Source organism: Scomber japonicus, chromosome 7 (assembly GCF_027409825.1).
Source record: "Scomber japonicus isolate fScoJap1 chromosome 7, fScoJap1.pri, whole genome shotgun sequence".
NCBI lineage: Eukaryota > Metazoa > Chordata > Actinopteri > Scombriformes > Scombridae > Scomber > Scomber japonicus.
This window is the reverse complement of record NC_070584.1, coordinates 11,999,818-12,013,072: the sequence shown is the minus strand read 5'-3', so window position 1 is coordinate 12,013,072 and position 13,255 is coordinate 11,999,818. Positions and strand designations below refer to the sequence as shown.

The window sequence follows — 13,255 nt, the reverse complement described above, 5'->3', positions numbered from 1 at the left end:
CAGACTGTGAGGAGTGAGAGACACTGGATATAAAGAATAAGGTAGTGAGGAGTTGGACAGAAGGAGTCAGAGTGAGAACGATAAAAGGGGCAAAAGCGAAACAACTTTGCTCCCCTGTCAGTTCTTTAGTCTGAAATCCTGTAAGGTCTTTAAAAGGAGGCTCATGAGATAGGAAGTGAGAGAAGATGGTGAAATGTTCTCGATGCTTTGTTTTTATGCAAAGCGGCTGACAAGAAACTGACAGCATGTGTGGCTTTAGGTGATTCTGAACATCCCTGTCACAGCTTCATTTCCTATGCCAAATGTTCTGTTTTAGTAAGGTGAAGCACGTCTTGAGGCAGAAAAACTATTCATGTCCGTGAAACTTGAACTCAGAAAAATGAGGTGATCAAACTTATTTGTTGGTTAAGTTTCTTTATAAGCTTTATGTCCCCCAGCAAGGTGTTGAAGTTAGACTGCTGCATACTCCTCTGAGAGGCTGTTAGAGCTTATTTTACTGCACATTTGCATACGGGTCAAACTTATGAACAATGGCAAGAAGACAGATGTATTAATATCCAGGTAGAGATTAGCGGGATGGTATCTGGACATAGATTTTGATGAGAAGAAAGACATTAGTCAGCTAATACTTAAGAATATAATCATATCTTTACTGAGTGCATTAAACCTATACTGTCTTTTAGAGCTAAATAGAACAGCTTCCTTTATCATCCCTCTCCATCATTCAGTAGTGGAGGACTTATTAATGGTCTTTATGTTGATTTAAGCAAATAGTTTTGCTTTAACAGATGGTTTTTCATCAGAGGCCATGAGCCTAGAGAGCACACTTCTGAAGCTGTAGCCACCAAGCACATAATCTGACACATCCACTCTATTCTTGTATGAAGGGAAAGGTATTTCCCTTGCAAGCATGCAAGAGGTGTTGCACCACTTCTGATGCACACTGTCACAAGTCCCTAGCATCCAGCCCACCTCTGACCTTAATCAGTCACTTACAATCACCAGCATCTTTTCATCTTCCCCCACTTCCCCTGTAGCCTCTTTTTCACTCTACAGTAACAAACCCAATGTAATGTCTTGTTTTATCAGTGGAGTTTGTCAGCTCCACACTACACATTCTCTGCCTGATTTTGAATGCTCCGAGCCCGTCTTCTCTGTTTTTCCGCTCATCAGCAGCCCCCAGGGCTTGATTAGGCGATAACAACGTAGCACGTGAGCCAATCAGGCACCTTAATCAGTCAGTCAGGATAATGTGTCATGCAGATAGCGATGACATCTTTTTCATGCAGCTGAAAAGAGGTGACACTGAAGGTGGGATGTTATGGCGAGATCTCCAGGAAAAAGAGGCACACTCATGGCACATTTTATTTGTGAAAGCCCACTCACACAAGCCTCCAATCATCAATCACACACATGCATTCAACACCATTAAAACTGCTGGTTTGTCTTCACCCCAGATTTCATACATATTTTTTTGGAAATTGGTCTGTAGGCCAATCAGAATACAGAATTTTTCCCAAATAAAATAGAGTGAGCTTTGTGATCTGGAGTAACTTATTTCTGGACTTTTTCAAGCATTTAACATTCAGAAGCATAAAGTGATTGTTGGATCAGTGTTGTATAAGAAAGGATTTTTTTTGTAATTCATGAAAAGTTGACCAGAGATTTGGAGCAACGTTTGGATTATAGTGACAAGACAGTTACACAGTCTTCTGCCTGTAAGCGCTTCTAGCGAGGATGAGAGGGAATTCACCCTCAGCAGCACATTTTAGTAAATAGTTATAATATTATTGAACTATTTTGACGGGTTATTATTTGCAAAGGGAGGAAATTTAATTTTGCATGACATACCCAGTGAGCAGAGTGAGCGCTGTGGGAAATGATAGGCTGTGCTTTTAGCAGCTGATGTGTCCATTGGTGTGTGATGTAATCATTGTGGGATACACATCACGTAGAATAAACCTGTCACTCCTGAAATGTATTCAGAAGTAAAGGGGGGAAACAGTGTTGTGTTAAGAGGGGGAAGGAGGGTGTGCTTGTGCAGACAAAGCACATACACTCCATCTGTGCTTAACCAAGGCTCAACTTGTGTGTATAATTACATTTTCAATATATTATTAATGCTCATTTGGATTTGACTTTTAGTGTTGATGATGAATCTAGCTTTTCAAAGAGAGTAGGGAGAAGTAGTTGAAGATGAGGGTCCTCTTCACTAATACCAACTGAGCAGCCACAGACCTCCCCACAGGATCCTGTCTTATCAAGGAGATAAGATGGGATGCTAGTGATAATGCCATGAGGAGGTGTGTGCAGTGTCACAGCAGAAGTCCATCACCCACCAGGCCTCCAAGGGCAGGCTCTCTCACTATACTTCACTGCTTACTAGCTCAGCAGACATAAATCTTGGACTAAAGATTCACGATAAAGGAAATGTTAAGTTGTCAAAAAACAGATGCAAATAAAGTTTGAAGAAATCATATATCTCACATTTCTCTTTAATTATTACCTCCACTAATGGTGGTAATGGTTTGGGATGTGCAGTATGTGATGTTACTGTAAAGAAATGATCAGTAGTTTTTTTTGTTTTTTTTTTTATAAAGGCTACAAATGTATTTTCTTGCAGTAATTTAAAACATGAACATTGTCTTTCTATCTATCTGTGCGGTGGTCTAAGCAGCTTCCACAAACAAGTCTGCACTTTGTTGTTTAGTAAACAAGACAGCATTTGTCCACATCTACTGTTGCCATGTGAGACTCACTCCCAGTAGTGTATTATTGCGGATGCATGCACTTTGATGTCTCTCTGATTCATTCTTAACATGATACCAGTAGGTGTGCGGATGCTTTGAGGCCACATAGAAGTGCTGAGAGGAGCCAGCATCTAACTGTCTGCAGCTCTGCCTCATGCTGCTAACTCACACTGACTACCCCCTGCCACACAAAGACAGGCACCGAGTGACAGAAAAGACTTCTAGAAATTAGCTTTTTTCAAATATACCTCAACACCTGTATATGGCTTGTGTCTCTTAATGTATGCTAAACTCAAATACTCTGAATAAACCCATATGGAATTACTCAAATTTACATTATTTACTCTCTTATCTCACGTCTTCTTCTCAGCTTTTGCTCTTCTTTTCTCGTCATTGGGACTCCATCTCTTCCCTTGCACTTCCATATTTCTTTCTTTTTTACACTTCAGATGAGTGTAATTTTCTGCTCCTTACTTGTACTGCAACTGTAAATGAGGGTGATCAGAGCTGCATGAGTCAACCAAAATATTACCAAAACAATGAGCCGTTATTGATACAAACATATTGAATATTTCATCTTTAACTATAACTACTATCCTGAGAATAATGGGAACGTGCTATGAGTTTGGAGTTTTTTGGAAAGTAGATTTTATTTCATTTCTTTTTCTGACTTAAAGGACCAGTGTGTTATAATTAGTGGCCTCTAGTGTTGATTTTGCAGATTGCAACCAACTGAATAAAAAACTGTGTTTGGTCTGTCCGTTCTGGGTTACTGTAGAAACATGGCAGTGAAACATGACTTTATGGAAGAGGATCCACTCCTTATGTTGATAAAAGGTCTTAATTAATGTAAAGAAAACAACTGATCTTATTGATCTGATCTCTCAGGGGATGTTACATTAATTAAAATACACTGCCAAGTCCATTCTGCTAAATGACACCAAATTCTGCACGCTGCACCTCTAGAGCGTCAATGATAAAATCATAATTCCATTTACTTTTTCCAAGTTAAGTGACATTTTCTTTTATCCCTCATTCAATACATTACTTGCCCCCACTGTGAGAAATCATTCAACAGTGTACATAGGTGAGGACTAATGGAAAACTACCTTTTAGTCTTCCATTTGTCTCGAGTCAGTGATCGTCTCAAGTGAGGAGGGAAGTGCCTGTTATTCCTTCCACAACACATTAAACTGTAAATGTGGCATGAAACTTTTCATCAGACTTAATGACATTGCTTTCCCTTATTAAGAATTTAAGAGGTATTAGGACAAGGACAAGGGAATTAAACACATTCTGATTGCTGATTAAGCCCTCTCATGACTGCTTTCACCACTTAAGTGTTTAAATCAGGTTCAAGGATGGGATGAGTGGTAATTTTTGGTGCTGGAAAATATTACCTTTTATAAGGGCAGCGTGTAAGTTTTTTCTTATTCAAGCACGTTTCTACAACCCCTTACTCTACAATCTATTAGCTGTCTCTTCATTTCCTGCCTGAAACGAGCTCAAGTTGGGACTTAGATGAGGATTGATTGGTCCAGACCACATTGGCATTAGTTGGGTAATAGTGATCAGAGCCTACATGTATGTTTACTGTTTTTTAATCATCAATTAGGCAATAACTGAAGCTAAGAGATTGCATGAAATTACTTGGAATTGGTAAATAAGACAATATTTTGCCAAAATTGCTTGTTGGGAGAGTTCAAAGATTCATTCATCACATTCACATAATTGTATACAGTAGTAGAGTGTGTAGTAACAAGTTAACTTACCGTGTCCACAGGCTGTGCATGGTCCAAAATGACAACATTTGACAACATCAACAACAAGAACAAATATGTGCAGAGTTATCAGGACAAACTTAGAGTAAAAGTATGTGCAGAGCAGTATGTAAGTAGAAGCTAAAAGTAAATATCTGTAATCATTTTTTGACCTACAGTATGTTGGCCTTATTTTGTTCTTTTTCCCCACACCTTTGACTGAGAAGAACGTTTGCTTTCTGCTTACCACTGATTATAGTGAAATAATACATTTGTGGTACTGAGGGAAATCCAAGGAGGTGACAAAAAACAAACAACAAAAAGCTTTTCCATGATTTTGTTACACATTACTGCATGTTTAAGGGCAGGAAAAGCTAGGGCTTCAGCTGCAGGACTGCCATCTAGGGCTTCCCAGAGTTACTACAGTACACCCCCACTTGCCACCTCTACAAGGGAGACTGCCCCCCACCACCCCTGTGAAGTTTGAGTGTCAGTCCTCTTTCTGTCTCAGCTTGTGTAACTATCTTTCTAATTCTACCTTGAAGACAGTGTTACTCACCCACTCACAGACTTTAACAGACACACTGTCCTGCAGACCACATTTTGATGACTGTGCTGTGAGTGGTTCTCAAAGGGATGTTTTAGCCAAGTATTTATCCTACAGTGAATGTGTCACTTGGGATATTACATTTGTTGAATATAATAATCTCACAGGAGGGAAGCAGAAGCAGACTGATTAATATTCTGTTTTGTGCTATGTCTTTCTTTGCCCCTACAGTGCTGTGCGGAGCCCCTCCCACTGTGGATAATGCCTTCTTGATTGGACGGAAGCGCTCTCACTATGACATCCACTCTGTAGTGCGCTACCAGTGTGCCGATGGCTTTCTGCAGCGCCATGTGCCCACTGCTAAGTGTCGCGCCAATGGCAAGTGGGACCGGCCTAAAATCATCTGCATAAAATGTGAGTTTTACACTGCAGGATTTTCACAGAGCAGGACGGCAGACAACAAGACTCAAAGCAGTATTTCTCTTTATTAGGTCATTTTTCACATTTACATTTTTTTATTTTTAGCACGCCACCACAGGTCCTCAAGACCGAACCTCCTACGTTAACTGCCCTCGGGAACTTCTGTCACCATGTGCATTCAAGCTTGCTATCCCTGCTCTCATTATTAATAATTGCAAGCAAAAAGATTACTGAGGTTGCAGACTGAATTAAATCCCCCGGGCTTACTTAGAAGTGGTAGGGTCTTCTTTGAAGTGCTTCATGCTTGAGGTGGGATTTTTATATATTTTTTTTTATTCTTCTTCTTTAGACTTTTCAAAACAATTTTTTGCAACTGGTTGACCGTTACAAAAAGATGTGCGCTAGAAAATAAAACTGTTTAAGCAAAGTGAAACACAACTCTAATACTCCATATCATACTGCAGGAATAAAACACTGTCAGTCTCATATCTGCTCAGACTGTTGTGTAGATGGAGTGAAATGATGACATTGCAGTGTCACCGCAGTTTTTTCATTCATGGTTGAAGCCACCTCTTATTCTAGTGCGATAACATTTTTTTATTATGCAACTTTCTTACACTTTATCTCCTTGCAGCCTTAAAAAGAATCATGTACTCAAATGATGTTAAAGGACTCACTCATACTACGATAGAATGATGTCATAACTCAGCATAATTTTTGCACTTGCTTTTTCCAAGGAGATAGAAAGGGTCGATCTGTATAAATATTCAACAAACTGCCATGTCATTTCACTCCACTCACAATATGACAGTAATGATGAAATACTGGAATAATGTAGCTTCTGTTGGACGTGATAAAGATTCCTTTTCTTATGACTCTTTATCTTTGGACAGAGTTGTTTTTATGGCCCGGAGTTATAGTGCCGTTATCATTCATTGCAGGCGACACTTCTTTGTTGGCAAAATCCAGAATGGGACAGAGCAACCTAATTTGGCAATACACCCCAGGAACAAGCTTATAGGGAGGCTGTGAGTGGGTGGCTAGCTCTGTGTGCTCTCACTAAAGGCACCCAGTCAACTGAATGTGAGATTAAATAGATTCCCTCAGTGTGGTAAATCTTCTACAGAGAACACGTATTTTGACCTTCCTGCTTTTTGATGCTTCTTCCCTTGCCTCTTACCTGGTTTCACCTCCCTCTGACTGTCCAAATGCTTCTGTTGCTTTTCAGGGATTCATCTCCCTCTTACATCTTTTTTTTTTTTTCACCCTTGCCTTTCATGTTTCATCTGATTTATGTTTACCCCCCTTTAACAAATCCTGCCCTTTCATATATTTCACTGTGTCTTCCTTCTTACACTCTTTTTCTCCACCAGCCCGACGAGCCCACCGTTACCGGCGTCACCACCACAAGGGCAGGAGGGAGCGCAGGAAGCACAAGAGGCACGGCCACAGAGAGGGAGGGCACCATGGAGGAGAGCCGGGTCAGGGTCACAACCACGCCCACTTCTGAACCAAAAAACAACCCATCCTGTTACCTTTCCTCTCCTTCTGCCAACTGCAGTTTGCCTGTTTCCCTTTCGTCCCTTCTTCTCGCCCCAATTCGCCCAAACACCACTTCACGACCTTAAACTCTCAGCCCAAGCCCCCCCTTCCCTCCCTCCTTCCCTCCCTCCCTCCCTGCACTGCCCTGCCCTTAGCTCCACCCCTGGCTCTCTTGAGTCAGCCTGTATCATAGTCAACTGTGACACCTGCCAAATTGCTGCCAGGCGTCACCAGGACAATAACAATCCCTTTGTACTCTTTTTACTTTCCTTTTTCTGTTGTACTTTCTCGTCTTACTCGTCTGTTTCTCATCCGCCCTCTTACTCGACCCAGTTACTCTCCGGCCAAGCTCAACGATGACCTGAAACATGGGGCTACGCTGACCTGTTTTTGAAGAAAAAGAGAGAAAAAAAAACCTTTGAGATCCACACCAAACATTCTTCGGACAGAAGTGGTTTAGTACAAACTGTAAATAGGGACGACATCATTGAAAATGCCGTATCAAAATCAGACGAGTCAAGGAAGACATCCATGTTGTTGACTTGAGCCTTTGTCTGTTTGAACACGTTATTTTTTACAAATACTCAGTTTTTATTTCTTGACTCTGCTGCATTTTGTTTGCTCTTTGTAAGACATTGTACCTGACTTAACGCAAGTTATTCTGAAACAGATTTAATTGATTTTCTTTGAATCAGAGCAGTTGTATTTGAATTATTTGATTGTTAGCTTTGTATCTTCTTGTCAGTGTAAGACAGTTACTTTAGATCAGATGCTGAGCCCCCAGAGGAAAATGGAAAACACGTCTTGTTCAGTTCCGTCACATCGCGTTACACATCAGTCACTTTTCAGAATCTCAAACAGCTCTTGTTATGTCAGACATCCACACCTGTCATTGTCGAGGGTTAATCTGAATGTTTGATATCAGTTTGTCTCTGCTCAGAACAGGAGTCCCACATTTGCTTTGCCTTTCTCTCAAAATTTGTGTTGCTGTATGAATGTGTACTGTGAGTGAATCAAAGTGGTGCACCGTAGGGGAAGATCCTCTCGCTAAGTCTGTTTCTGCTCCGACCTAATGAAGAGAAATTATGCTGTCAGCAAGGCATGCAAGATTCAGAGAGGGTGGGAGCAGGTTATCTATCCAGATCCAGTCGTACTTTATAGGAAGCAGAAGTCCATGCGCAATGTTTGAAGAAAAAATGTGGAAGGAATTTTCTAGTAAAGTCAGTCAGTATATTGAAACGGGAAGGTGTTATTTTTGAAACACCCTTAAATCTTAATACAATATTATTTAAGGTACCATAAGTCCAGTGTCAATGTTCACACTTAGTACCACTGCCCCAAAACAACTGCATATCAACATTAATATAGTTCTGGCTCATGTGGCTGGCAAAACAACCCACAGTTAGGTTCATGCCATCTAATGGTCATTAATTATGACAGCAGAAACTGACAGTTCAGATGATGTGTGTAAAATGACTGCATAAGATGAAGAGGAGAGAGGACATGTGGCTAGATTGTTGTTATGTGGCAAAAAGATGATGCAGGAGATCACTGTTTGCTTCCTGTTTCCAACTGCATGATGGGCCTTTTTTTAAAACCATAAAGTTGTGGTATTTACTGTTGCCATGATGACAAAGGTTGGAATTTAAAAGAAGTATAAACCAATTTACAAGTGATCATTTTAACCCAAAACATGATCTGTCCCTAACCCAAACCAAGTGTTTTTAGTGCCTAAACCTAACCAGACCTTAACCACAGCGTTGTCACCCCAGAAAAAAAAATCAGTTTTTGTAAAGGTTTTGGAAAGCAGCATATTATGATCATTCTGGAGGTCTTCTAATCATGTCTGCTAGAGCTGATAGAAAGCATAAACGTAACTATAGGTTGTTTTTTTGCCAGCTGAATTTTAGACCTATATATTTAATTATGAGAATGTGTGGCATTTGGCTGGTAGTGTGTACAGTGGGTTTAACTGAAAATGGTGTCAGTGAATCACAGCAGTAACTTGCTAGGCCTTAAAAGCAAAATAAAAATAAGATGAAAGATGTTAAAATGCTGCAGCTAGCTATAGGAAATGTAGAATCAGCTGATGATTCACTGTGTATTCATCACTCTAAGTACCCCTTTCACATTACAAATTATTCTTTGATCCATTTTTGATATGACTTAATAACCAGAGCAGCTTTAAATACAAAATGAATAATGCATTAAGATACAGATTATTTGCAATGTACCGGGCTCTGTCTGTCTGCCCTTGTAACCCAGGATGAGTTGGACATGTGGTGGAGAACAGACATGACAACTTGCAGAGACTAATGTTGATGAAAGTTGTATCATGAATCAAAGCTGTGTACACTCTCTCTCTCTCTCTCATGTCACTGTGTGTGTATGATGGAGGATGTTGACAGTGGCTGAGGTCCCAGGGGATGATGGAACGGGTCAGCAGAGATTAAGGGTTCCCATTTCTGGGGCAGACTGAGTCTCACAGCTGTTCACACCTGTGCTAACTTCTGCCGTGTCCTGCTTTAAAAAGGGGATTGAGACAGATAGAACAAGCGCTTTGCTCTCTTTTACTTCCTCTTTACTGCCGGTTTAAATGGGTGTTTTTTTAAAGCCAGTGTTTGAGGTTGGAGCTTCTGGGATTATGTCCCAACCACTGTCTCCAACTTTTTTATCCCTCTATCTTTGTGCATTTACCTTCACCAACTCTTACTTTGGTATTTTTCATCTATTGTCCTCAGTAGACATTCTTTTCCCGCCTTCACTGCCACTGTCTTTTTACATCTGAATAGTAGGAATAAGAGTTTTCTTTTGTGCAGCCTCAACACCAAAGCAGGATCAGGCTATATAAAATCACAGGAGGTTAGAGAATCCATCCGGATTGCATTAATTCTATGCCTTTGTTTGTATCTTCTCACCTTGGCAATGACAACACTCCTCTACACGGAGAACAATAGTGAACCTGCACCTCTGTATCAGTTTAATTAATCTCTGCATGCCTAATTAACAAGTTGCATTATCTGCAGAACCATTGAGCTGTGATGAGGAGGGACAGGTTAGGTTGACGGACAGCCAGTTGAAGGTTTAGGGTGACAGACAGGAGGCCCAGAGAACTGTCACAGCCATCAAACCCCTGTCGTTTTGGAGATGTCAGGCTGCCACAGGCCTCCTTTATTTCTATCTGTCCTGAAAGATAGATTGACCACGGGTGGATGAATGAAAGGGCAGACAGAGGCCCCTCTCACAGTAAATCAAATCAGCGTTGATTCCCAGACACAGTGTAATTACAGTTGTGTAAAGGTTCAGCTGTGTGACAGGTGTAGAAAACTTGCTAGAAATTGATTTGAAGAACTAATAAGGAACTTAATTCAGTCTAGAAAACAGAAGCTAATTCACCATTCTATCTTCTGTGTTGTCATTTTTTCTTTGCCACTGCAGGTGATATAAGGTCTGAAACAAAATTATTACAGATTTATGTAAACCTTAATGAGTTGGTATGAATTGATTTTATACTGATTAAGTTCGGCTTGGTCTTTTCTTCTTCTTGGACTTTTTTTTTTTTTGTACCAAACACCACATAGAAGTGTGTTTTGTTTGTGATGACCCCCCTTCTGGGAAGTGTATATTTGCTTGTGTCTTGTCTCTGTGAGGGAACAGCTTGTTTTCTGCTCATCCTCTGGGACTGGTCAGTTGTTGTTCTGTGTCTTTTGGAGGTGTCAAGCTTTCTCAAAGCCTTTCTCTCACAACACTTTCAATTTTGAATGGATACAAACACACATTGTTCCTCTTCAAATATCTTAACACATTGACCCTCACACTCAGAGTCATCTGTCTCCCGCTGCATTTTATCTCCTCTATTTGCATCCCTCTTCCCTCTCATCAGTGGTCTTTCTAGTTGGAGCCCTGAGAGCAGATAGTCACAGCCTTATAATTGTGAGTCTTAATTATCAAGATGAGTGACTTAACTGAGGTCTCTGCCAGCTGTCTCTTGGCTCAGCATTGAGCACCATGCCTGAAGGGAGGGCAGTGTTGCACTATTGAGCTTCTTCACAGCCAGCAGCCCTCTTCTCAGACTGAGCCACCTATCCTAACTGTGACCAAGTCACTCCCTTCACTCACAGCTCACAGCTGAAGCCATCTGAGTTCACCCGTGATGAAATAATAGCAAAGAGGGAATGAGACTGCATCTTTGTGTGCTTGTAGCTGTGACTATTAGATCATCCTCTGTCTAAATGGCAACCGCAGGAGTATAATTTGGTTGAATATGATCTGTATGTTTAAGGATTTCTTTAGTATGACAAAAGTGATAGACATAAGTCAAAGGAAATTGACTTTGGAGTCGCTTGTGCCTTAAACAGGCGGGTGTAGAGGACAAGCCTCAGCCTTCATAAACACCAATATAATTTTCTTTTCACACAAAGAATTTACACAAAAGGCAAGCACAACAAATAAAAATTGTCAAGGTGAGAAAAAAATCCAAGGGAGCACACTCGCTTAATATCCAAGCATGAAATGAAAAATAATATAACAAAGAAAAAGAGTAAATCAGGCTTCTCACAGTTAAAACAAAACACTTCCATGGACTATAAATCAATACAAGCATTACAAGTTAGGCATTTTAATTATAAGACAAAAGAGCAGGAATTGACTATTTGCTAAGCCATGTTCATGCTTCTGTTGTCACAAACATGCAGTTTATAATGATAATAGTGGCAAATTCACTGCATAAAATTCTAAGTATTCTTTGAAACAATGGGTCCTTATCTAGGTACACAAAGGCAGTCTTTTCATAGCAACTTGATTTTTACAGCTAAACAACTGTGATGAGCAAATTCTGTTAGCTGTAGTTAGCTATCTGATTAAGCCAACCACCTCTATGAATGGGTTAGCCTTGGTGTCATAAGTGTGACAAGGACAGAATATACAGCAGATGTGTTATCATGAACAGCGTTTTTAATATAACCTTTAACACCACAAAATAATGCTCCTTGCCTTAGAAGTAAAGCTAGGTTACACTTTTGATCTTGTATTTTGGTTTTGAAAAGGCAAACCAAAAAGTTACCACCCCAAAACTCCTTATCACTCTTATTTCAGCCTGCTGCAGAAGGCTTCAAAATTCAGAGAAATCCAAATCTTGACAAGCCTGCTACATCAAGTCAGAGTTGATAAGATAAGACATGATTGGACCATCACTGGAGTAAGGGGTTTTAGCAAGCGGTCAATTCTGAATTGATCAGCTAATGCAATACAGTAACTGCTTGTGATGTTTCAGGACAGCAAAGAGTTTGAATGTCTAAAGAACTCACTTGGGCTTTTCTGTATTTATTGTCAAGACAAATAACTGACAGGTGACCAGTTCTGTGTGTCATGTGTACATGTATGAGAATCTTGGTTGCCTTCATGTGCTGTGACAACTGTCTGTGAGGGTAAACCTGATGCATTTAAACATAGCGCTCATCAGCAATGACAACCTGATAAGAGTGACAGGGACTCCATAGACACACAGAGACAGACTATTGATTTCATGATTAGGGTGTCTGTCTTTGGCTCCTATTAAGTCAGTCGATGGCATTGACGGCACAATAGTGTTGACTGACCACTGGATGTTTTCTAAATGACAATAAAACAGACTCATAGCCCTAAACTGTATAAAAATAATGGATGTAGCAACTGTGATGTCACCTGTTGGTTTGTGGACTCCATTTGAAGCCTCAAGTTTGGCATTTTGACCATGACCATCATGGTTTTTTGGAGCCAGAAGATGAAAAGTGACCATATTTGGACAAGAGTGTGGAGCTGGGGAGGAGCTCCCCATGGTCCAAAGCACTTCACGCACTGTTGTGGTAGGGACTTTTCAATCACAACGTAGTCATGCCCTAAATCATATCCTACTGTACCGTAATTTACAAAATGAACATCATGGTTGTTAATTTAACTTATTCAACTAAGACAAATAAAAATATGAATTAACTTGTAGAGTGTGTATTCAAGTATCAGTCATCAGCAGAACAAGTCGAACAGGAAAGTGTTACTAGGTAAAAAATCAAATCAGAAGTAGGGTCATTTTCCCATTGACTTCTTTTTTGGGTTTTCCCCCTGCTGGCCATTAGAGCGAATGCAGGTTTACAGCATTTCTTCATTGACTTCACTTTTCAGACCTGGAGTTACCTGCTTGGCCATAGCTCACTGCACTCATCTGTGGTCCAGCATCTAAGCAGGTTTTACTTGATGCAAAC

At 40.3% G+C, this 13,255-nt stretch overlaps 1 protein-coding gene across 1 annotated transcript in view; it reads left to right on the top strand.

The window, feature by feature from the left end:
* The window catches only part of ncanb (neurocan b), a 128,516-nt gene extending 121,529 nt beyond the window's left edge, over window positions 1–6,987 (top strand). The window contains exons 15-16 of the mRNA XM_053322366.1: window positions 5,289–5,471; window positions 6,851–6,987. Coding sequence (XP_053178341.1) covers window positions 5,289–5,471; window positions 6,851–6,987 — 320 coding nt within the window. The remainder of the gene's footprint in view (window positions 1–5,288; window positions 5,472–6,850) is intronic.
* The last annotated feature ends 6,268 nt before the right edge of the window (window positions 6,988–13,255 follow it).